We start from the raw sequence: 26,388 nt of genomic DNA on the forward strand, positions 1-26,388 counted from the left end.
CAAAATGGACACCTGACAGCACTTCAGTACTCAAAACCTATCTATAATGTCATCACCTTTCATATAAAGACAGAAGCCTCAATTCAAGGTGACTCCTTTTTCAATGTCTTCAAGAGCAAGACTAAATTAAAAAAAAAAATTAAATAGAAAAAAATCCAGAAAATCATAGACTTCATGCATCCTTTCTGTAGTAATTACTTCATATGTGGAAAAACTAGATGTATTTCTCATTTTTTATTGAAGGAAATCATAGAATCAGCGAAGTTGGAAAAGACCTTTAAGATCAACAAGTCCAACCAACATCCCAGGACTGCCAAGTCCACCACTAAATCATGTTAAAAGGGCATCATCTACATACCTTTTTTCTTAATCTATGAAATTATTATTAAATCTATTTGTGTTTTGTGTTATATCTTCCAGGCACACATAGATATGGCTACTGTTTGTTTATCTGCAGTTCTCTAAAATTAATAATAAAACCTGATTTTGTCAAAACTAAACTAAGCATTTAGATGTCTGAAAAATGTGGAACTCAATTTTGCGTATATAGGTGCTATACACAGTGAACTGGTAGCGTTCAGATTTTTAGAGCAGGATTCAAGCCTAACATGCACTAACAGCACTAACCGAACAGAAATGGTGAAGGACAGAAGAGCCATGAATTCCTGTATCTTAGAGGCATCAAGAAAACTCCTATCTATCTGCTGAATACCTAAGCTCTGGCTTTCACAGTATCACAGTATGTTAGAGATTGGAAGGGACCTCAAAAGATCATCTAGTCCAATCCCCCTGCCAGAGCAGGAACACCTAGATAAGGTTACACAGGAATGTGTCCAGGCGGGTTTTGAATGTCTCCAGAGAAGGAGACTCCACAACCTCCCTGGGCAGCCTGTTCCAGTGTTCTGTCACCCTCACTGAGAAGAAGTTTCTTCTCAAGTTTAAGTGGAACCTCTTGTGTTCCAGTTTATACTCATTACCCCTTGTCTTATCATTGTTTGCCATTGAGAAAAGCCTGGCTCCATCCTCATGACACTCCCCCTTTATATATTTATATACACTAATAAGGTCCCCCCGCAGTCTCCTCTTCTCCATAAGACCCAGCTCCCTCAGCCTTTCCTCATAAGGGAGATGCTCCACTCCCTGAATCATCTTTGTCGCCCTGCGCTGGACTCTCTCCAGCAGTTCCCTGTCCTTCTTGAACTGAGGGGCCCAGAACTGGACACAATATTCCAGATGCGGTCCCACCAGGGCAGAGTAGAGGGGAAGGAGGACCCCTCTCGACCTACTGACCACCCCCCTTCTAATACACCCCAGGATGCCATTGGCCTTCTTGGCCACAAGGGCACAGTGTTGGCTCATGGTCATCCTGCCGTCCACTAGGACCCCCAGGTCCCTCTCCCCTACACTACTCTCTAACAGGTCGTTCCCCAACCTATACAGGAACCTGGGGTTGTTCCTGCCCAGATGCAGGACTCTACACTTTCCCTTGTTATATTTCATCAAGTTTCTCCCTGCCCAACTCTCCAGCCTGTCCAGGTCTCGCTGGATGGCAGCACAGCCTTCTGGTGTGTCAGCCACTCCTCCCAGCTTATTGTCATCAGCAAACTTGCTGACAGTACACTCAATTCCCTCATCTAAATCATTGATGAATATATTAAATAATACTGGTCCCAGTACTGACCCTTGAGGCACTCCACTAGATACAGGCCTCCAACTGGACTCCGCCCCATAGACTACAACTCTCTGGCTTCTGTCCTTCAGCCAGTTCGCAGTCCATCTCACTACCTGATCATCCAGGCCATTTCCTTTCCAAGAAATGAATGTCAAAAAAGGCAGTTCTCAGCAGCTTCCCACCCCAGTTTTAGAACACTCTGAAGTCCTCCTCTAACGAAAGTTAGATATGCATTTTCTTCCTCTGCTGAGATTATTCATGTTACTTTTCACAGAAGACACTCTTAATACCAAACTATGTACTTTCTCAAACAAAAACCAACAATCCAAACAAAAACCAAGCCACCAACCAAAGAAAAAATTCCTCAATCCAGTTTTAAACAATGTTTTCAAAATATAATCAGAAGAAGAGTTAGCAACAGCATTAACAATCTTCCATATATGCAATGAGCCTGAGGCTTGTAACACTTAACCAACAACTGGTGACAGATTCACTTCTCAGTGTGAGAGAATTTACTCTCACATCTGACATTGAAAAAAAGAGTTCTGCAAGCTGATCTTGGGGAGTTATTTTGGTTCTCAAGTTTAAGCTTTTTAATGACTGTGCAGAGAACTCACAGTTCATTGGACCAGGAAGAACATGGCATTCCACAGACTTCACTAACCAGGACACTTAAAAAAACCAGAAAACCAGATTCCATTCCCAAGACACTTTTTGTATTTTATCCAACATATTTATCCTGATGAATAACTCATTTTCCCAGGACATGAGTCTAGGACTTCAATTCCTCCAGACAAGACAGGAAATTGAACTGAGGCTTCCCTCTTCCTAGGCAAGAATTAAATAAGTGATGCAAAATAGCGCCTCTCTGGGAGATTTTAAGACACTTAAGACTTTTAACTGCATTTTGTAATTTGTGGTGGTTTGCATTAGCTCTGCTCTGAGAATGACAATTCAGAACTCTTCAAAACTACTTTCTGGACAATTAATATGTATAGTAGTTGTAGATACTGCCCTGCACCATTCTGAAAGATGACAACCTGCACCAGGTATCTGTAGTGGCTTTAGCCTAGTTACACAACGACCTTCATTACAAGCAAACACTAAGTAAAATATGGCAGCTGTGGTTTTCAAAGGCCAGTGATAGGTGAAGAGATCTAAATTTTAGCCAAATTCTGCCTTAAATGGCTAAAATGTTCCTTTCATTTAGCTTCAGCAAATCTAAAATTAAGCATAAAAAGAAGACTGACACTTTGCTTCAGAGTAACAATCAATCTGAATCTGAGGGATGGAAAGCCCACTAGCTCATAGGCTGCAAGTACGTATTACATCAGAAACCATCTAATTACATCCATCATTTCCCTCAGTAACTATCAGTTCCACTATTTCCCTGGACTTTTGCATTGAAAGTTGTGTTTAATTCGGGGGGGGGGGGGGGGGGGGGGGAAGAAAAAAATAAAAAAAAAAAAGAAGGAAGAAAAGAAGAAAAAAGAACATACTTGTTTTGTCCAATTGTTTCAAAATCCTTCACAATAATTGTCAGGGAAGATGAATTATCCAGAGCAATTCCTTTCAAGTCGAATTCAAGAATCTGAACAAAAATCATGGAGCAAAGCCAAATTATAATTACAATTTATGTGTAAATTAATTAACAGCAGGGTAACGTATACAAAAAAATTATTCAGAAATAAATTTTGCATTTAGTGACAGACCAGACTAGCTTACATCTGCAAAAACAAAGTTAAAAATGCTCATAGTACATTCTTGATTTTCTACTTATTAGTAACAGTAACAGAAAAAGAACTAAATTATTTAGTACTGAACTATAACCTCTTTTGCAGTTCCACTTACACTAATGTGTTTTCTCATGATCAGTAAGATCTGATACTATTCCCCTGCAATACTGGTTGAACTACAATTGCTGTTGAATTTAGACAAATATTTGTAGGTTTTCTCATATTCCTAATTACAAAACGTAAGAATAATCTTTAATTTCTGGTTGTGGGGAAAAAAAACCAACACCTAAGAAAACATTTTTCCAAGAAAAACATTACTGAAGATAAAAAAAATCACCAGCCCTACAAATAAACCTTGAGGAACTTCAATACATGATTCAAATTCTGCAGGTTTATTTGCAGTATATAATAAAGGATCCATATATGTAGCTAACCAATGGCTGAATATCATTCAGTTCAGTCAGAGGGAACAAAAACAGGACACAAATTCACTAGATACCCACATAAAAGCATTATTTAATGAATTGTAATGCATGGCACAAGATGAATCCATTCACCTGTATTTACTAACACCTTGAAAGAACATATATCAGTAGTTCCCTTTTCTAACCAATATTCACAACTATAGAATTGACTTACCAATTTTACCAGTGTTTTACTTTACAAAAGACCAAAAATTGATTAAACAAATGAAAAAAATTACCTCATTCCAAACAGGGTTAAGTTCACTGTCAATTTTCTTTGTTTTCTTTTTTTCATCTGCAAATACAAAGAAAGTGTGATGATCTGGTTTTGCTAACGCACTACACAAACATTACAATTTTTTCTTTCAGTTTTCAAAAAGAAAATTTGAGCTTAAAACCAAATGTTCCAATTCATTTTGCTTCTTCCAGTAGCTACACATTTTACTATCAAAACATCCCCTGGGCAATTTAGTGGCTGAGGCTTTTTATTCTGCTTTCTTTAAGCATAGTTAGATGCATTCCTGAAAAGAAAAAATTACTGTTCAGGTTTCTCAGTCTTCTATGACCCTTGACTGCTACTTCAGTAATGATCAAAGAAGATTAAGACTAAAAGACATCAAACCAATCAGTAACCTGAAAGTAATGAACTTCAGCAGTAAAGAAAATGTGTTACAAGTTTTCCATGTCCAAGTTACAAAATACTTGTGAGTAGCTCTGAAATAAAATCACTTTGAAAAAATATTCTTATGATCTGCTTCCAGTGTCAGCACTTTCTCCTTTAAATGAGCAAATATTAGCAGAAATACCTATGCATATAAGAAGAAACGCAGTCTTTCCTGAAAAAAATGGTTTCCAGAGGTTATGCAGATCACTTCACTGACATTTACTGTAGCCTAAAAATTAAAAATTTTCCATACTTCATGGTAAAATTTGCAAGTGGTCAACCTACAAATCATGGGAGAGTGGGGTGGGATGTAAATTATATGTAGTGAGGCATTCAATTCAAATTCCTTCTCCTGAGAGGAATAATACAATTCAAACGCTGCAGAGGCCCTTTGCAGCACCCCTCAGCTATTATAAAGGAAAACAAAATCCTGCTTTTACAATAGGTTCAAAGCAAGTAACATGCCATAGCTTTGTTTTTACTTTTTGGTTGCGCTATATGTATACAGCTCTGATGAAGAACAAGTCTTGACATGACACTCAGAAGTATTTAAGAACACTGGCAAATATGCAACTCTAAACAGAAATTGCAAATATTAGTGATAACAAATAAGTATATTTAAGTACAGTCAGTAAACTAACTGCTGATCTATAAAAAGCTCAGCCAGCACAAGGCGGGTAAATTTCAGATACACTTCTTGTATTTAAGGACTACAGTAAAGGTAATAGGAGTTTTATGATTTGTGAGTTATGGCTATACTGTGTAAGGAAAATGTTGCAAAGACCTGGGATGCAAGAGTAAAGACACGCTGCATGGGCAAGTTCACATACCCACTATTCAAGCAGCAGATTGTGGTGGTTCTTTTTATTGGACAAGAGTGGGATGTACTGGAAGAAGGAACGTCATCCCATACTGCAAATTGCGAGAACTGACTCACACTTCTGTAACAGGAATTGTCTACAATTTATACAGGATATTGACTCATATTGTACCACAAAGGAAAGGGCTTTCATAACATACCATGCTGTGAACCCATTTTGCAGAACAAAGAACCAATTAACATCTAGTAATAGAAATTCAACTTCATCTAATGTTACCTAATAGGAGACAAAGCATTTTCAAACCCTAATATCCCAGAATATCTGGGGTTTGGCACTGATACTACAAACTCCCTTACAAATAGGAGCTGTGAGTCAGGCAAAAAACATGCTGGTGAAAAAAGGAACAGTTGCAGCTGTTTGTAAAGGAGATAGCAAGCCACAGATCTGATCCTGGTGGAACTAGTGATCCTATGAACCCTGCCTAAGCTCAAATGTAACTTTGTATGGCAAGGAAAGCCCTGACTTGAGCAGCAGTCAAGACAAGGAGTAAAATTTTTCACTCTGGACTATTAATTTTCATAAAAACAAGAGTAAGATTTAAGATTCCACTAAAATATGCATAGTAGATTATACTAAGAAAAAAACTGTTTGTGTTACACATTTGTGTGCAAGTTGGATGAAAAACACTGGAAAACACAGCTCACATTGTGGTTTAGTTGTAATTCAGTCAGTCTGAGTGTCACACTCCTCAAACACATATTTTCTTCACTTTACTGACATTTTTAATTACACTTTTTATCATTGTTTTAACACACCATGGGTTTTCGTTTGTTTGCTTGTTTAAACTGTTGGCAAAGAACTTTCTTCTTCCCACCAAAAAAAAATCTTTGTCAAGCGGGGTAAGATGGACCGCCCAATTATTCCAGTAGCTCACACAAGTTTCAGGTCCTCAGGCTGCCTTCCTCTATTGCTAATGAATCCAGGTATAGTAGCCAAGACTGTAAATCACATCAGAATAAACTGTAAAATAGGGCCAGTCATCATTTTTAGTTTGGTCCTATCAAGAAATAAGAGTAAGAAATGATAACGGGTACAGGTAGGACACTCTATATACTCGTTTCTTTAAAAGCTAACTACAATAATATCAGTACTGTAAAAGCAATTATTATTTGCTTTATCCTGATAGAGGCATTATAGCACCACATATCATTTAATCATTTCAACTGGAAATGAATGCTATAAGAACTTAGTGATGGTCAATGAGATGACAGTGTTAGAAAGTCATTCAAGATGAGCCGTTTAAATAATAATTGTTCCATTATTAATTACAGTACTGCAAAAAACCCAATGCTTACATCTTAGCTTTTTTCTTTTATCCTAATATTTTTATCAATTGCAGCAGATGGGGAATAGGAGAAGCAAATATTAGCATCAGAACAGTCTTGAGCCTAATATTAGAGAGAAAAATCACATTTCAGTTCACTAAGATTTCTGTAAAACTTTTGTGACTGAAGAATTAAGATTGCACAGGGGCAGCAACTGCAGGACCAAATGGGCAGACCTCCAAAGCCCAGGAAATTAAAGTTAGGGTAATTTAATTCTCTGCAAAACAGAAAACATAAATTTAGGGAATAACTACACTCCAATACACTTTCCTTTCACACCCTGAAATATAAATTAACATAGTGACGCACTACTGCTGGCCTGCTGGAAAGCTTTGAGATTAAGCACAAATGGGAAAAGAGATTTTATTCAAGTTGGCCCAATCAAACCAAATGCCATTTCACATCATTTTTTAATGCATAAAACTGAATGAGGCAGTCAAAAGGAATGCTGAAAGCACTAAATGCCCTTGTACTGACTGCACATATAAGTGACTGTCATTTTTTACACCTAAAGACAAGAATCTGACACATTTTCCTCCAGTTCGGTATATCCAACAAACCCAAAGAATTGTACTGGTTTAATCATTACCACTTAGTGTCACTTTGACAAATGGCAACAGTTTTTCATATTAATTTGTCTCACATAAAATGACGGCGAACTATGAATTCTGCAGTTCCAGCCCCCGCTTCCAGACAGCAATACTTGTTTACTCTCAGGGTGTAGTTCTCTTTGAACAGTGAGTTGTTCTTAAAGTAAATAAAAGAAAAGGTCCATCCCACTGGACTGCAAATGTGTGAAAAAAATAAAGTCAAATGCTTGCACAACCCCCCTCTATTGTAAATAAGATACCACCACAGAAACAGCTATTGCCTGTTAGTATGTACCTAATACATGTTACTGTATTAATTATACTGACTGTACAGTCTATAACTAGCTGAATTACACAAATTCGATTAAGTCTATTCTATATATAGATGAAAGTATACTAACATATGTGTGTTAACATATGAAGTGCCGAGTAACTTACGTACTGATAGGCATAGGATCATGGCCTTTTCCTTCCCAGCATAGCTGTAAATGTCTAATCCTGAGGGATACTGTGTGTTTTCACTGAAGTCTTAAAATTACTGAAGCTCACATCAGCAAAAGCTATGCAAGTTACAGTGTGGAAAAGCCAACAAACAAAACACTGTTTAATAAAATGTCAACTTCCACAGCAATTTTCTGTCAAATGTGTGCTGTTCTCCAAGACTTCTCCAAGAATACTCCAGTCAAATAAGAACATAAAAATGTATTCAAGGCTATAGCCAAAGTACTGAAAATGCCTGAGTTTTCCCCAGTCTGGATAATAAACCCCCAATTGTTTTTTTTTTATGTCCCCCCAGGAGCTATAGTGGGTATGGAAAACTGTGAAAGACTGCTGCCCTTTGACATACACCTTCCCAAAATAAGACTGGTTTCTCATCTCTACACACTAACAAGGTGAGGGGGAAGAAGTTGTATATAAAAAACATTTATAAAAAGCCACAAGTTCAACATATTTCAGATGTGACCCTACATCGTTGCACCTGGCAACCAGGTATTCTACTCCAACCAGAGCTGTTCAATAGCTGGCAAAACCCCAGCATTTTCTGCCCCCCTTGAACGACTCTGGACAAAGGCAAAAAATCAGACTGCTGGTATGTAGTAAAACCACATAAAAAGAAGTGGCAGTTATAATGAGAAATTAAATAACCTACTAAAAACCTGTCAGTTATGAAGCTGCTTTTAAAACAATGGTTAAGCATGTTTATGAACATTAAAAATCCCAGTTATAGCACATAAATAAAGGATAACTATAAACTCATTCCATCAGCCTGTTGCCCAATTCCTGTGTCTGGATAACTGAAGTCTAAGAAACAAATACAGCAATGCAAAAGAAAAAACATAAATCTGTAACTTGTATTTACTAGGTAAAACTGAATTCCATTGGAGCACACAGCAGGAACAGATTACAAGGAGGAATTAAACAGACACTTAGGGTAAAAACAACTCTGGAGCATGAAACTGCAGGAACAGAGGTAACACAGAAAGGCAAAACTGTGACAGGAAACCAAGAGAAAGACAAGGAACTGAAAAGAGAGTATAAATGCTTAAGAAGCAGCAGAAACAAATGGGACAAACCAAAGAAATTACAGTACTCCACCAACAGTACTTTTTGCATGGCAAATAAAACAATGTTTTAAGAATTAGCAAGTTCCAAAAACTACTGAGACAGGCTCTGCCCCTTGTCCTAACACAGTGGGGGTGAAACAAACTCGAAAAAGAGGAGGAAAACAGAGGAAATGGAATGACATCACATCTTTCTGATGCTGAAATAAAGTATCCAAAATCTCTTCATTTTGGAACATACTGATGTGCACTGCTTTGTCCTTTTCCAGCCTCAGCAAAATGTCACGCTTTCAGATTTGGTTTCTAAAAGTAACAAACCCCCACAATGATTCTTCATACTTCAGGAAACACTATTTCAATTTGAGTGCACAGTTAAGAAACCAAGTCACCAGGAATTAAGATGACTGATTGTCAGTTTGGTTTAATGCATTACATGATTCAAAACTGCTTGGAGGTTTCTGCATCTTAAAGATAAACCAGCATTTGAAATCAAGTTCCTTTATTCTAGCCAAGTAAGGAAATGACGGCAACAGGTAAAACATACTGTAAAATATAACTGGCTTCACATATAAATGCTGATTTTATCATACAGTTTTCTCCTTCTCCTATATGTATCTGATGAGCAATGAAAGTGTAAAATGTGGTTTCCTTCCTACATCTTTATTTTAAAAAATGTCAACAGGCAAAATTTTAAAGTGCAATCCAGTTTGTAAAAACAAAACAAAAACAGAAAAACCATAAACCCAAACACCTTCAGTGATGATATTACTGTTTTCCAACAGGCTGGTAATAACAAGAAGAAACCAGTCACAATAAAAATTGGTGTAACAATGAGCAGTGGTTCTGCAAAATAATCAAGACTGAGGAACGATATTTCAGGTGGAAAACAAGGCAACCTTCAATACCAGAATTAAAATATGATTTATTTATGCAATTAGATTTGGGTTTTTAAAGCCAAGTGCTAAGCCTTTGAAAAAGCTTCTAAAATGCAGATCCTGAAACAGAAGCACTGCTGGCCAGAAAAGACCAATGCACTCCACCCGGTTCCAACTTTGTTCAGGTAACTCTTGTCTCTCTAATTAAAAGTCTTCCCTAAATTTACATCAGATGTAACTTCAGGAAAACATCTTTCCACAGATTTTCAAATACTCACATAGGCCATGCTCCTCCCTCAATACATTTATGACAGTTTTTCTTACCTTTAAAAATAACAGAGACAATAGGATCTGGTTTCCCAAATTTAGTTTTAGGGATATTGGTAGCAGATTCCACAATCACCCGAAGCATTGTTTCCAGTCTTGACTAAATGTCAATTGTTACGAAGGAAATTCAAGGAAGTCTTAAGTTTCAAGCTGCTTAACTTCTGGACTGAAACGCTAGCAGGAAGAGGAGCCACGGAATAGCTGGTTCACAGTAAAGAAAGTCTAGGGGTGGACCTATGACGGACTAGCTATCCAAGGCTACGAAAAAAACCCAGTGCCTGTAAACTGACACCAAGTTCTGCGTTGCTGCACAAAACCAGCACTCACTAATGAAATCCGGCAACAGAAAAGGCACAGTGTAAAAACGAGTGTAGGTACTTTTTTTTGCTACTTTTATGCTTAAGCTGCATTATTAAGTCTCGCAAGTAACCAACGCAAGAACCATAAAGCAACATGAACATTAAGCACGAATCCAGTACTCAAGATACATCACATCTGCCTCTTGGTATACCAAGTTATTACATTTCACCATATCTTATATTTTTTTTTCCCTCTTTATTTTTACAACTTCATTGTTTGTACATGTTTTTAGCTCGCTCCCGTGTCAGTCTAGCATCATGAAATACCTAGCGTCTTGAAAGTAGTTTAAGTGCTCCCCCTTCAGTTGCACTCTGGGATAACGACGTTTTACACAGAACAAACAGGTTCTGCATTTAACATGCTGAATTTAGTAGATCTCGAGAAAATTTCGAGACATATATACATAAGTAGAAATGAAACAGAATTGAGGAAATACGTGCAAAACAAAACAAAGTGAAAAGACCCTCTATTGTTTGGATACCTGTAAATATTTTGTTTTAACATAAACACAAGCAGTAGACTCCACTAAAATTAAACTAGGCAAAACTTACATGATAAGTACAAGAATTCTTTGCTCTAAGTGATCCCATGTTCAGTTTTACAGCTGTGGACCAGATGCAAAAAAACCAGCAGTGCATACCACTGCAAGATATGTTTTTAAGTAGAGATGAGACAGGAAGCCAGCAAGATGGGGCAATGCGAGTCATGTGCAGAAAGTGCAGCCTAACTTTTACATGAGAAATATCCAGCTTAATACTTCTGAAGCCAAGATGGACCTTGCTTCCTTTCTAAAAGGATTAGGGTTGTGGTAGCTGGGGAAGAAAAACAGAATTATAGAACAGTTTGGGTTGGAAGGGAGCCTCAAAGCTCATCTAGTTCAAACCCCCTGCAATACGAAGGGACATCTTCAACTAGATCAGGTTGCCCAGAACCACATCCAGCCTGGCTTGAATGTTTACAGGGGCAGCACATCCACCACCAATCTGGGCAATCTGTGCCAGTATTTTACCAACCTCACTGTAAAGAATTTTTTCCTCACATCCAGCCTGAATCTCCCCTCTTTTAGTTTAAAACCATTACCCCTTGTCTTCCTGCAACAAGCCCTGCTAAAAAAAAAAAATCTCTCTCCATCTTATACAGCCTTTTTAAGAACTGGAAGGCTGCTCTAAGGTCACCCCAGAGCCGCCTTTTCTTCAGGCTGGACAACCCCAACTCTCTCAGCTTTTCCTCACAGGAGAGGCTCTCGATATCTATCTAAATTCAACAAGTTCAGGCAGGTATAAAGACAGAAGACTGAGAAACTGTCTGTCCCTGCCACCCGATGCCACTGGCCTTCCTGCCCCAACACTGAACAGGGCAGGGCCAGCCACTCAGCCGCAGGGAACACAGGGGTGCGCTCATCTGCTACCACCCCTTCTTCTACAGCTGCCCTTTATGGATGAAATGGAAACCTGCTCTAAAGGAAAACTGACTACGGCTCCTCTGAGGGAAAGCAAACACCGCCCCGGCGCAGCCCTCGCCTCACAGCGGCCGCCCATCACCAGGTGCGCGGGCACAGAGAATGGAGGCGGTGAGAAGGCAGACCCATGGATGGCATTGGCCAGTCCAGTCATGCGTTTCCTCTCCAGATCCCCGAGAAACCTAGCAGCAACGAGCACCCAACGCCAAACAACTCATGCCCCGACCTCGCCTGCTCGCCAGCCCCCTCCGGTCCTTGTCTTGGCGGAAACGTTCTTTACCCCAACCCCCATATGTTTGCCCCATCGGAGATGCCGTAGCGCTTCCACTGTGCGGCGGTCTGGGCGGAAATGACGATCATAGCCGCGGGATTCAAACTCCCGGAAACGGGGCCGGACGGGAGCGTCCGCTGCCGGGTGGAAACCCCTTTCCCCGCCGGGACTCAGCTTGTCCACGGGCCCGTGCGTGTTTAAGCCTGTGCCGGGTGTCACGTCCTGCCTGCAGAAAGGGCTGGCTGCCATCCCATAACGTTTGTTTTTTTATAGGTGCTCAAAGATGAACTCCAAGACCGCCAAGGATATAATTGTTGGGAAGTGGGGCTTGAAGTCGAGTAGCTCCAGAGGTGAGGGTGAGCTCGAGAAGTGCAAGCAGGAGAACGCTGCCCTAAGGAAATCGATGGAGGAAATCGTTAAAGGGAAAAGCAGAATGACTGATCCGGAAAGGAGCGTGCTCCTGGAGGTGAGGTCGTGTTTGACTTGAAGTGGCTTTTGTGATGGTCTAGTTGTGTACTGTTAGCATCAGTCTGAGTGTGTCCCACTTTAAGCAAGATGCCGATCTTTCATCTAAAGCTTAGTTTACTTTGATGTCAATGCTGGTTTAGCTTGATATTTTTCAATGATGACTGAACTAATAAAATTACAGTCATCTGACAAGGCTGTCAAATACAAAGGCTTGAGGCCAAAGGTCCATTAAGGCCTGTCCTTACATGTCCAGCTGTTCAGAACAGCTGGTCTCAGAGAATCATTTTGAGCACTATCTACAAAGAGCATTATGTTTGCAAAGAGTTGCCTAGGACACATGCCAAAAGGTGCAAAATATTTGCTTGAACTATGTTCTCTGTCAGCTATAGGCAAATAAAACTGCAATCAGTTCACCACATTCTTCCATTACAACTTAAAGGGCTGAAACTAAGACACTGCAATTTCCATGCCTTTTACTCCATTCAAGGTAAGCTTGTGGTTGCACATAAAGAAGCTTGAGAGTTAATACCTGACCAAGTTGCATACTGTGAGGCCTCCCAGAGGACTGGGAGACTTTAAATGTACTTTTTCAAAGGATGTGATTAATGGAGACTAGGCACACTAAGTTTTCTAGACCACTTATTTTGACAATAAGGTGTTTCATGTGTCTGTGCTACAACATCACAAGAGAAGTGCTAACTGAAGTACCAGCTGTGGCTAGACAGCTCAGGTACTGCTGTGGCTAAATTCCTTGGTGTATTAGTTGTGGCTGGTGAAGTCTGCTGCCTGCTCAGTGCTGGATACTTAATACTGAGTTCTTAGTTTACAGGTGGAAAAATCACAGACATGTTTAGATATACTAGGTACTGTTTGGTAGTGAGCACTGTAAGGTCTTCAACCACTCAATGAAAATGAAATGCCATCATAACAGAAGCTTAAACAGTGCCCCAGGGCATCTCAAATGCAGTGCTAATGCTGTGTAATAATTACCTGTGCTGGAGGCCTACTGAAAAGAGAGTACCTGTTGAAAATGTCTTCTAAAGCACATTTTGAAACTGAAAGGCTGGATAACTTGGAAAACAGAGTTCTGCTGAACGCTTCAACTTCAAATGCTGAACGCTTTTGTAACTTCGCTTACTGTCATTTAGTTTGCAAGAAGGTCTGCTGCTTCTCAAAAGCTAATAATAAGCCAGACAGTGCTAAGAAACATCACCAACCACTTAACTGGATGTGTTTTACAGTTCTTGTACTGCTTGTGTTTTCATGTTCATATACTTTAGTGATCTGTGTTCATATACAAAACTCGGTACCTACCAAGTCTGTGAAATTTGGTTCTTTGCATTCTTTCTTTGTTTCATCTACTTCAGACTGCTTTTACTATCACTTGAAATATTTCAGATGACCACTGTAGTGTTGTCTGTTTTGAGTAAGAAGGAATATTCTCAGCTATTTAAAGGCTAAGACAGAACCTTTCAAAGTGAGTATCTTCTCAAACTGTTGTAAACTTGCTAATGCATTTGTTGCATAGACTGACACTCATTTGTGTCACTTTTAATTCCGTGTCATTAGAAAATACTTTCCCTTGAAAAAGAAAAAGAAAAACACAACCATCTTCTTGGAGAGAAGGACAAAGAAATCCAAAACCTGAAAGACAGGCTGAAGTCCAAAAACAAGAATAATGAAGTCTCCTTATTACAAAGTCAATTAGAGGAAAAAACAAAGGAAGCAGAAAGGCAAGATCAGTTAATTTGTTCTCTATCAGAAGGAATGAACCGGTTAACATGTAATTTAGCCACTGCTACTGCAAAATGTTCAGAGCTTGAAAACAGAACTGGTACTTCTCAAGCATCTCAGGTAAGCACTGAAGAAACATTGGAATTTGTGCCCACTAAGCACCAATATAAAATTTTGGATGGATTTTTAGTCGAGTTGTGTTGCATGCTGAAATATTCTTGACGGTAGCTGCTATCCAGACTGAATGATAAATGAAGGTCAGGGAGCACGACTTCAGGCAATGCAGCTGGGAAGGGAATTCTCTAATGCTGTACTGTAGTGTCCCTTTTCAAGCTCACATGCAAGTGGTATGACTGGTGGTGTCACATGTAATGATCCACTGTTGCTTAAGCAGATATTGTGCTCTTGTCGGATTTGTATGCTCAGTATTTAAACACACTGGGAAGGCAGCAGTAACAGGAACATGGGGCATTAACAAGGACAAACTGTGTTCAGCTTCAGTCATGAGAATATCTTTTTACCTGCTCTAATGAATCCTCATTTGCTCCTTAGTTATTAAAACTAGTTGCCTGTACCCTACATGACATCGCACACAGTAAATCAATGTGACAGAAGATAAGATGACTAATGAGTTGCTTCTCTCATTTAAAGTGGTTAATAAGCATGGTGCCAGGCACTTGGCAGCTTTTAGAAGTGCTTCTACTTTTCTACAGTTGTTTTTTCCACTCCTGCTTGTCCTAATGTTCCAGAGAAAAAGTACTGGTATCTCATCAAGTGGCACAGGGAAGTCACTACCTAAAAACAGGTGCCTGTAAGTGTTTTCCAGCAGATGGTGCTGCTTCTCTGTGCTCTGCATGGAAATGGTAATTTCTAGAAAATCAGCTTTAGTCAAATACATAGCAAACTATCTTAAAGTACTAATTTTCAATGATAATACCTATTTGTGTCACTTCTAATAATGCAGTATCTTGGAAAATACCACTTTAATGTAATGTGGTTATTTTCAATATCAAAAGTTGAACTTTATTAGAGAATTTAAAATGTATGTTAATTTTCAAGAGATTTCCACGATAGTTTTGTCAATGAACTACCAAAATATCTTTTAGTTTAAAGCCAGAATTTTCTTTTAATTTTTTAATTGATTTATCAACAGAGGACAGCAAAATGTTACTGATGTTTTGACTGGATGACTTGGAATGCTTGCAAGTTCTAGCAATGCTGCTTGAAACTGCTAGGTGGCACCTGAGCAGCAGGGATACTCTGAAATCGAAATAACAGTTGTATGATGCAATTTTGAGAGTTTTCATTGAGGCAGAATTTTAATTTTCATGGAAATAGGAAGCTAAGTAATTGTAGTGTCTCTTAATCCTATTTTGATTAGGAAGTGCTGACATTTAATGATGGCATTCAAAGTTCTGTATTTTTTTCAGTTATAAACCTTGTAAATTATGTTAAAAGAAATTACAGGAAAATTTTGAGAAAATGTAGCTTGGATTTGGGAAGTAATCTACTCTTTTTTTTTTTTCTCTCCTTGAATTTCCCTTATTTCTACACAATTTCAGAAAAGCTTTCTAGCATGCGGTGAATAAACACTTCAGACTATGAAAGCAGTATAACTGTTTAACTGCTCTCTAGCTTTAGATGGGTCTAAAGAACTCCGCCTCATACATTAAGCACTCTGCTATGGGTCAGTCTTAGAAAATCAGTCAGGATGTCCTTGTGGTTTCAGACAGGCTTGCTTGGTTTCCCAGAGCTTTATAATCTTACTGTTATCCCAGTGAAGTTGTCCCAGTCTCCAGCTTTCCCCAACAATCCTATGGGTCTGGCTTATTGTCAAACTGGTAACTGGTATGAGGATATGAAAATAGAACAAATACCTTTTATATGTATTTAAATAATACCCTAAATATCTTCATTTTTCAGCTCTCCTGCACCCTTTGGGTCTTCCAAGATAGCAGTTCAGCAAAAAAACACATGACAGGCTTCTTAGTTTTATTGTAACTATGAGTTGCAGAGTTATAGAATAAATTAAATGTAACTCTTTGTCCTGTATCTAACAGGAGACTTTAAATATATTGAATTATTTTCTCCATAACTTAGATCCTCTTTAGAAAAAAAAAGACTATGAAGATCCTTAAACTTCTGCTATTTGTGTGAGATTAATAGTTATTGACCTCATAGCAGCCTTCCGGTATCTAAAGGGGGCCTACAAAGATGCTGGAGAGGGACTTCATTAGGCACTGTAGCGACAGAACAAGGGGTAGTGGGTTAAAACTTAAACATGAGAAGTTTAGATTGGATATAAGGAAGAAGTTCTTTACTGTGAGGGTGGTGAGGCACTAGAACAGGTTGCCCAAAGAAGTGGTAAATGCTTCATCCCTGGCAGTGGCAAGGCCAGGTTGGACAGAGCTTTGGGTGACATAGTCTAGTGTGAGGTGTCCCTGCCCGTGGCAGGAGGTTGGAACTAGATGATCTTAAGGTCCTTTCCAACTCTTAACCTTTCTGTGATACAGGACTAGGTTTACTGTTTCAGCCATCCATTTTAAAGAACATTAATGGGTTGCTCTTTGACTGCAGGAAGCTGTAACAAACAGCACTGGATCACCAACTAATCTTCATGAGGTTGAAAAACAACTGAAAGATGTAAGTTTCCTCTACAACACTGCAAGTACAAATCATCTGCATCAAGATGCGTAAGAATGCCAATTATCACCATATATGGTTTTAGGTAGTATGGGAACTCAGAGTAGTCCCTTCCAAATGGAACAATTCTGTGATTTAATCAGATGTAAAATCCATGTCCTTGTTCTTGCAAACTTACAGTTGCAATGATACTCTTTTATGTTATTCTACTTTCAAGTTATGTTATTTTGTATTTATTTTATATTTGAGGATGAAAGGTTAATTCTTCATAATCTGGGCATAACTCATGAAATCTTCATTTTTAAGTTATCTCCCCTTTCAAAGTAAGCCAGTCAGTATTTAATATTGCTGCAATTTTAACTTATGCTCAGAAACCTGACTTATCTTTCCAAATGAAGATGTGCTGTAATCGTTGCACAGAGAAGATTACTACATTTTCCAGCAGAATTAACTAGCTTATCTTTTTCAACTGTATAATATGTAATTTTAATATTAAGAAATAAGAATAATACTTTTGAAATCTGATAAATTACCAGAGGCTTTTTCATTGTTCTTCTTTCTTTTCATGAAGGCACTTGAGAAAAACCAACAGTGGCTGCTGTATGACCAACAACGTGAAGCATATGTCAGAGGCCTGCTTGGAAGGATCTTTGAACTTGAACAGAAGTCAGAAATAGGTAGCCAACAACAATCTAAAGAATTCAGTTCTGAAGGTATCAACTTTACTTTTTTTCAGGAGTGACCCAAACCATAGTTACCTATAGAGTAAGTTTTCTGAAAACAAATCATAGCACAATAAAACAAAATCAAAACTTTCTTCTCAACATTTTTGTTTAATGGTAAAACTTGGCTAAGTAAAATTTCTTTGCTTCCTGTTATCTAGCTCTGTTACTTAATCAACAGTATTTCATGTTATCTACTTCAGAGATGGTTTTTAACAGCCTTGACACTCTATTAGCAACCTTTCTGTTTGTGGAAAGTGTCGAGGAAAATATATATGTGTCTCCCATCCTTCAAAGTACACTTTCAACCTACATAATGGACGCATTAAGGATTTATTAGCTAGGTGTGGATCAGGTTTTTTAAATTTACTTGTTTCAAGATAAATATTATAAAAACGACTCAAGACTGCCACGTTCTTCACTCAGCTGAACAGTTGTTACAGAGCATGAAAACCTGTCATAGGTTTTGGCAGCTGTCCAGAGGAGCGGTTTGCAATATAAATCTGGCCACCTCTACCTCACTTCCGTGCTATGCAGCTCCTCAATAATGAGCATGCTCTCAATACCATACGTTCAGATTGACTTTGTGCTCGACCAGCATGTGGAATAATATTAAAATCACATTGAACAAAAGAATCAGAAGGATTTGGCTTGCTTTTCTTATTATCTAATTCTTAATTTTGTATGTGCTGCAACTGACCTGCAAGGTAAATTCACTAGAATTAGCACCATCTGGAGCAAGAGTATGCCCACAGGTACTTGCCACTTAGTAATTCAAGTACAATGGCTTGGTTTCTATATTACTGCTTGAATCTTTATGGAAAGCGGTAAAATACCATAATCTTGTTTTGGTGCTGTTTAGAAATCCATGAATAGTATTTTAGAGGGAGGCAGACTGCAGTAGCTCACCAGAAAATGTAGCTCAGAATTATTGCAGTCAAAGTTTTGTCATCAGAACAGCCGGGAGACTAGGAGTAAAGAAAGTTCCTCTCTTCAATCAGCTAGACAGTAGCAAAAATCCAGGTTTCTAAGAACTTAGCTGTACAAATTGAAAGTAGATATGGCAAGTTTTTCCTTAGAAAAAATTCCATGTGTATCTGAGGATATTGCCACCCTATAAAGCAGTATTGCTAATAAGAAGGTAAGGCCTAGTCTGCAGTCAAGGGGAGGAAGAACAGTCAAGCAAGAAACTCTTCCTTGTAAATTACACTTTGAAGAATGAGGTGAAGCCTTCAATAGGAAAAGTAACAAAGTCAAGAAATTTGCAGAGCCAAAAATCAGCAAAGCCTGTGAAATTCTGCATTCCCTGTTCTGCTTCTAGTTATATTTTGTGTTACCACTGAATTTCTACGGATTGCCTCTTTGTTTGCTTTTGGTTTGTTTTTTTTGGTTGGGTTTTTTTTTCCCTATTTGCTGAACTTCTCTTGGGCCAATAGGCAGAATTTTTTTCAAACTCTGGCTGAAGTAACAGTCACTAGCCAGGAAGCAGGCTTTTTTAAATAAAAGAACCCTAGTCCTTTCTATTTGCAATTTAGAAGTAAATGATGGCATACAATTTGAAGAAGATAGTCTGCAAAAGATAATGGATTGTCTGGCTTCGGTCAACAGTGGTGAAATCAGCTCCCTGGGGTATCTGGGGAGGGAGTAATGCCAGAACCTTGGTTAAGGGGATTTAGATCTGGAAATGTCTTTTAGATCTGGCGTCTTTGGGCTTTGATTCCCATGCATCTGTGCTATGCATGAGGCCATATAAGAACTACGTGTAGCACATGGAATTTGTATAGTCAGGGCAGAGGCTGTATTGTTGCTATAAGGGTTAGTGAAGGAAGCTGTAGCACAGAATACTATACACAAGCCAAGTTGCAGTTTCCAAGTAACTATATCGGGAAGGAGGCTTTACTGAAAGTTGTTTTAGCTAAAGTTTGATACTAATCTGAGCTGTGTAATAGCCTAGAATGTTGATTTCTATCATTATGTCTTAAAATACTGTCAAGTATTTGGTGTACTGATATTTAAGTGTGTTTTATTTTGGGTTTTTCCCCCCACATTACTATCTCAATTATTGCTGACTCTTTAAGGTCATCTACAAGAGGAAAAGCAAAAATATTATGACCAGCTGTTACTAACTGCTAAGACTGATCTCGAGACTGAAAGATGCACTGTAACCCAGCTAAGATCTGAACTTAACAAATTCAAGAAGAAGGATGAAGAAACACAGCAAGAAATAACGAGTTTAAATGCCTTATTGCAGTCACAACAGGCTGCTGCAACCAAGACTCTAGAAAATGAAAATAAAATGAAAGAAGAGAAAGTGCAGAGACTAAAACAAGAAAATGAAGCTATTAAACAACAGCTCAGAGAAGAAAAGAAAAAGTCTGAAGATCTTTTATGTCAGGTAGGTGGATACATTTGGAAGTTTAGGATCCATTTGCAAAGAATCAAGAGAGCTGAAAAGTCATACTGAACCAGAATGGACTATTCCTCACCCTGGCGACTGTTGTCTATGTATTGCTAGACTTATGTCCTTCTCTTAAAACTGAATTCTTTAATATATTGGTTTGCATCAAAATCAAACTCTTGTTTGTTGTTTAAACAAGGAAACTTCACTTGTTCACTTATTTCCCTGGTCTTGTGGGACACAAGAGGGAGAAGCAAGAGAATAATTTATTCTAATCTAGTTCATCCTCAAGGTAAAGAAAGGTAAAAATTCAAGTCTGTACAGGCTACTTTATCATGCAGTCCTAACTGTGGAATATCACTGACATGTGCTGTCTCCTGGCTGCTGCAATGCACATGTGGCCTTGTAGTTTTACTTCCTGGATGAGCAGCTATGCCCCTGGATAGTGCCTCCAGCCAAAGACCATGGCCATGCAGCTGGGAGCTTTGGTTTGTTTGTGTTTCCATTCAGATGAGTTCCTGCATTTGATTCTGTATATAATGCCATGCATAATAACTATGCAGGCACACCAGAGTACTAGAAAGCAAGGGCCAGGTAAGCAAAGGAAGAGATGGACCTTAAGTTGTTTCTGTCTTGAAAACAGCTATGATAGAAACCACTGAGCAGAGTTCTGTAGTTATAAAGCTAAGGAGTGCCCATCAGGCTGCTCAATACCTGTGGTTTGTGCTGTTGCCAGATTTGTTCTGCGGCTTTTGCATCAGATTCTAATTGTTCCAGAGAGTACCGTGATGACTTCAGTTAAAAAAAAACTCTTCTTGATCCCCCCCTCCCTCCCCTCCCTTTCTTTGGAATACTAGGACTTTGCTGCTTCCCCTGCATGGAGTACTGTGGTGTCTGGTGTCTTGGAATATTCCTATAAGCATGGTGATACTAACAAAAAAACAAACCAAAATAAATCTATTGTTTCTTCTTCCAAACACAAAATCATGATCACACATCTGCTGAAGAGAAACTGGAAAGTCCTCCTTGAAGGACTGTCCTCAGGGCGTCCAAATAAGATAGACTTGCTACTTGGAGACGTTTGGGGTCAATAACAAAGCAATACAGAGCTGAGAATAAATATAAGAATAAAATTCTCATAGCCTACTTTGGTGCCTGGAGCAACAGTTTAGCTCTCAAAACACAGGCTGCTTCCCTCTGGTTAATAACAATTAAAAGGGGGTTGGTTTTGGTTTTGTTTTGGGGTTTTTTGGTGGGTTTTGTTGGATTTTTTTTTTTTTTTTTTAGCTGAACAACAGCATTCACTATAAAAGTTGCTACCTGCTGTTAATGGAGGATATTTTATTGTATACATTTACATAATCCATTATAATATAGCACTTCCTGAGTCTTGAACTTTTACTAAGGAAAAAAAGGTATTGCTTATTTTTCATTAAAATCATGGCTTGTTAGCACAAACACAGTTTTGTGCGCACATTTTTGTCTGTGTTAGGCAATTGCCTAAGAAAGTTAAGGTTTTTGTTTCCTCAGTGCAATAATAATGTTTCCCTGGGGAAAACCCCAGGGAAGTACAGACATTTGAATTTGGTTTGTCTGTTGCATACCAGGCATACATTTTCTGTTGGTGTTGGACTATTAGAGTTTACTTCCCCCCACATTTTAGAGTCATTATTTGTTAAGTTTATTCACTGTTGTATATGGCAGTTTGTTAAAAATGTTTCTATTCCTTGTAGGTGCAACTTCTTCGTAAATTATTGCTCAAACAGCAGGAGGAACACCGTAGGATAGCTTTGTTGGAACAACAGGTACCCAATTACATGCTGAGATGCTGATACTTAATTTGTATTATACACAAGGGCTTTCTAGACTAACTTCAAATTTAAGAATGATTAATATATTAAATAAAGTCATACTCACAGTTGAATATTCATGCCTAGTAATCTCTTGATGCTTCCAAAAATTGACATGTGTCAAGACAAAGACCTATAACCTTTTACAGGATGAAGTCTTGGGTGACATGGTTTAGTGTGTGGTATCCCTGCCCATGGTAGGGGGTTGGAACTAGGTGATATCAAGCTGTTTTCCAACCCTAATTATTCTATGATTCTGTGTTTTCTCCACAATCACTTGTCAATTGTACAGCCTCAGATTAGGTATGGGAAACATGCTAAAACCAATTAGCTCATTGAAGTTTTGTAATATACTCTTACAAAGTTATACAAATAATTGCATTGCTGTATTTTTCATCTTCTCTATTTTTTTCCAAGTACATTCTTACCTCTAACTGATGTTATGGGGGGGGAATTTTCATTTAATTTCTAGGCTTGGGTGTACAGTATTACCCATAATTCCTGTCCAAATTATCTTGATACAAGAAAGATCCTGGAGTAGAAACTGCCATTTTTAATGAGAACTTACACATACGATTTTCTGTAAAATGCTCAGCTTAAAATTGCAAGACAGCTTGAAGCATGTTCCAACCAAAATAACTTCAAATTCCACCTCTGCAAAGGGAGAAGATTCTCGTAATTGGCATGTATGAATTTCACTGTAGTGAAAGCAACAAGGGACTTATTTCTTTTCTTCTTTTCTAAAATTACATTATAAGATATGACTGCAGAATAAAACTTACTTTAAATATATAGAAGGGGACACCCCCTCCCCCAGTTCTTAATAATTGTGACCTTAATTCTTTACTTTTCACTCTGGGGGGTTGCCTGATCCAGATGTGCACCACAGACTTTGAGAATAAACATCTTGATCAACAGAACTTGCAGCATCAGTTAAATGAAGTCCTTAAGGAACTGCGCGAGGCTAGGGAGCAAATAGCCCGTCTGGAACCTCTGGTATGTACTGAATAACTTGCAGGTGAATTTAGTCAGGGATTTTGCATAAATGTGCATCTTTTCACATCTTATTTCAAGTGTAGTGAGTCTTCTGTTCATGTCATCAAATATTCCCTGTAGGTCCTTACATCCTTTAGGTGTGTGTCCGCAAGATGCAGAGCCCTGTGTCAGCTAGCTAGGCATCGTTTTTCTTTACAGCGTGCATGCAGAACTAGTACAGCAGATCCAGAATAGTTAGGTTCCTGAGCGGGGAAAGTGACTGTTTTGTATCCCAATGTGTTATCTAGTTTTGTCTGTTGTAGAACGGCAAAGCTGCATTATGCTTCTATTCAGTCTTGCAGCTGGTGAATAGGATGGAATCCAGAAACACAGAAGTTGAATTCCTCCCCCACCACCATCTGATGCAGGTTGGGTGGGCCATTAAAACCTGGGGCTTTCATGTCCAAAAAGACAAGCTCACTACTACAATGAATAAAGACATTTGTTGTGTCGTGAGGACTGTGGTTTGTTTGCTGCTTATTATTTATATAAGCCCAAGAAAGCCACCTAGACTTGGAGAAATTTATAGAGAAAGATTAAGTATTAAGCAAGCCATCGATCTGTTTTGCTCTGCTGTATCCAGGATTGCCTAACCTTGTAAGATTAGGTGATAGCTGAATAAGATTGTCAAAACTGTAGTTCTAGATTTAAATGAGCTTCAAAATGGAACCCGTGTCCCTCATTAGATCAGGCCTGGGGCCACTGTGATTTTTTACAAAGAAGATAAAGGCAAAAGTTCCTAACATGTTGCATATGAGGATTTCTTCTGCAACTCTGCCAGACTGCTTTCCCTTTTAGTTTTAGGCAACTTGGAAGCATTTTCTCAAAAGAGGAAGGGCATGGAATGAATCCTGAGATTCTGATGTTCTTCACTCACGTCACAACGCTTCAACATGTGTTGCCCCTGGGAGAGCCCCACTTGCTAAGACCGCACTTGCTGCTGCAGCTGCCTGGGGAAACCACTGGAAAACTTGTCTGCTGGCAGTAGAGCAAAGTTTGGGCAGAGCAGGGAAGTTACATCTTTGAGTTCCTCTGTGCTAAGAAGCTGGAGAAGCAGCTGTCAAATGGACAACTAGGTGTCTTTTGCAGTTAGGGACAGAGTTCATGACAAGAACTTCACACATGAGATCAGAAGAACTGAAATTACAGTAGAGTTTTGGGGAAGGTAATTAGCTAGTATCCTATGTAGAGGTGATCAAGGCATCATTTTATTAAGAGAACATAGTGTGTGAGCAGGTAGGAAGATGACTGGGGAAGGATTCCCAGTCAGACATTAGGGGAACCTGTCTTAAATAGTCTGCAGAAAAGCTAGCTGCAATCTAATCTAAATGTGTTAGAATTGTACAACGGGCCCTCTGTTTTTAGCATGGGTAGTGTCACTGCATTTAGCTATCTTTAAAATTCTACCCTTAGTGCTGTAATACACACAAGGCTTATGTCCCATCAAACCTTAATATCTGATCAGTGCATTCATGCCCCAACCTTACACTAACTCTTTTCCAGAAACTCCAGGAATCCCGACATATGGAACTGCAAGAAGACTTGCAGGTTGCATTTGAAGAGAAGCTGACCGTGTATGATAGAAGTCCTTCTCCAAAACATTCCAGCCTTCTTGATGAAAGTTTTCTTGAGTGTCCCAGGTGTAAAATGCAATATCGAACAAGTCAACATAGAGAATTACTAGCACATATTGACTTTTGTACAGCTTGAGCTCCAAACGGACTTACTATATTTGCTTTATACACAGTCAATGTGCTCTTCTACAAAGGCAAAAGATCTTTCTAAAGCTTTTTTTTTTTTTTCCTAAGGTTATATAAAGGACTGCTAGTTTTATAACACGGTTCCACAAAAACATCATAGTAATTTATTTAACCTCACATGACTATTTTTGCAAAAAAAATAGCTACTGCATATTTGGTTGCCAATGGAAATATTTTTAGAATGAGGAATATCTTCAAACACCAAACTACTGACTTATATTTTTTGCACTATTAAAAATGGGAGCAGTAAAAGCACACCTATTGTGTCAGACTTTATTTTAATGTTTGGCATATCCAGTTTTTGGCTGGTGATTCCTGATGATTGTGCTTGTACCTTAACTGACAGTAATAGCTGCAGAAGATTTTTGGCCCTCATGTGAACTATATATATATATTTATGTATACAGGGGGTATGTGCATGTGTGTAGTGTATGTATTATGTATAATTATATATGTATCATACATGTGTAATGTATCACCATCTTGATACATTAAAACTCAGGAGGGTCATGTTAGATCTTTGCTGCTTAAGATTCATATTGAAAACATCAATCATAAGTAGCTTATTTTCCTGAACTACAGTCAAGGGTGACTTAGAGCTCATATAAAAATGCTGACCAAGGTTTAAGTTATTCTCAAAAAATAAAATGCCACTGAGAAAACCAAATTCCTAGCAAATACAGACTTTCTTGGTACTGAAAAATTTTGTATTTCAGACAATGTCAGACACCACTTTTGAAGTTTGGGTGTAGAATTATACTGAAGTAAACTTGTTTGCACTTCTGCATTTTAGAGGTTAAAGTTGGGAAATGTCAGTTATTCCATCTGTTACATTTGACAAATATCCCAGTTCAAAAGGGCAGTTTTTAATAGATTGCTCTAGTGGATTTGAACTGTCACTACATTTTGTTATTAATACAGAAAACAAGTCAGCAATAAATTCTTTCAACAAATTAGAAACTGGCAAAAAAAAAATCCTTTGTAGATTTGCAATCACAGTGTTATCTTCCTCTAGCACTTACTGTAAACCAGGATCTGTTGCAAGCGTTTTGCTCCTTGCATCTGTAGTTAAGTCCAACAAGCAGTTCCTTCCACAAAAATTAAAGTGAGGAAATTTTACAAAGATACACTAGTTAAGAGAAATTTTCTTCTTTTGCACTTTTATGGTTTGCTGAGGACTGAAGTTCCCCAGGTCTATCTCTGCCACACTGATTATGATTGCTGGGTAATATCAGCTTTTTCCATCACATTTTGCTGCAAAGCTGTGTGCCTTTACCCCGTTAGGTTCACCGTAATCTCTGATGGTTAAACATTATTCTTAAATGTGATGGTGTCTTCCAGGTTGTTTTCAGTAACTATTATAATATCAAGTGATGTTGTTATCAATTAAATCTAGTGTTCCTGAGAAAGAAAATGTTAAAAGCTATTAGCTTTATATCTGAAATGTATTTGCCAAATCTATTGTATTAGCCACTATCTATCCACTTTTCAGTTTCACTGACCACGTCTCAGGCTAATTTTGCTCAGTTGTAGCTACAGCTTTTTGACCAAAGATATGATGAACTAATGAGTAAAAAAGAAATTATGTTTCA

General features: G+C 38.4%; 2 protein-coding genes across 2 annotated transcripts in view; one reads left to right on the plus strand and one right to left on the minus strand.

Annotated features, from left to right (window-relative positions):
* The window catches only part of MYOF (myoferlin), a gene marked incomplete at both ends in the record, with an annotated part of 72,748 nt that extends 62,567 nt beyond the window's left edge, over positions 1 to 10,181 (minus strand). Inside the window, 3 exons of the mRNA XM_080621481.1 lie at positions 3,172 to 3,263; positions 4,112 to 4,167; positions 10,094 to 10,181. Coding sequence (XP_080477607.1) covers positions 3,172 to 3,263; positions 4,112 to 4,167; positions 10,094 to 10,181 — 236 coding nt within the window. The remainder of the gene's footprint in view (positions 1 to 3,171; positions 3,264 to 4,111; positions 4,168 to 10,093) is intronic.
* Positions 10,182 to 12,469: 2,288 nt separating this feature from the next.
* Positions 12,470 to 24,746, plus strand: CEP55 (centrosomal protein 55; the record flags this gene model as incomplete). The annotated part of the gene is made up of 8 exons (XM_080621721.1): positions 12,470 to 12,652; positions 14,224 to 14,508; positions 16,966 to 17,031; positions 17,603 to 17,744; positions 19,832 to 20,148; positions 21,885 to 21,956; positions 22,878 to 22,997; positions 24,540 to 24,746. 8 exons carry the CDS (start codon positions 12,470 to 12,472, stop codon positions 24,744 to 24,746), a joined length of 1,392 nt encoding a protein of 463 aa, XP_080477847.1.
* Positions 24,747 to 26,388: the final 1,642 nt, after the last annotated feature.

Source organism: Psittacula echo, assembly GCF_963264785.1.
Source record: "Psittacula echo genome assembly, chromosome: 6".
NCBI classification, from domain to species: Eukaryota; Metazoa; Chordata; class Aves; order Psittaciformes; family Psittacidae; genus Psittacula; species Psittacula echo.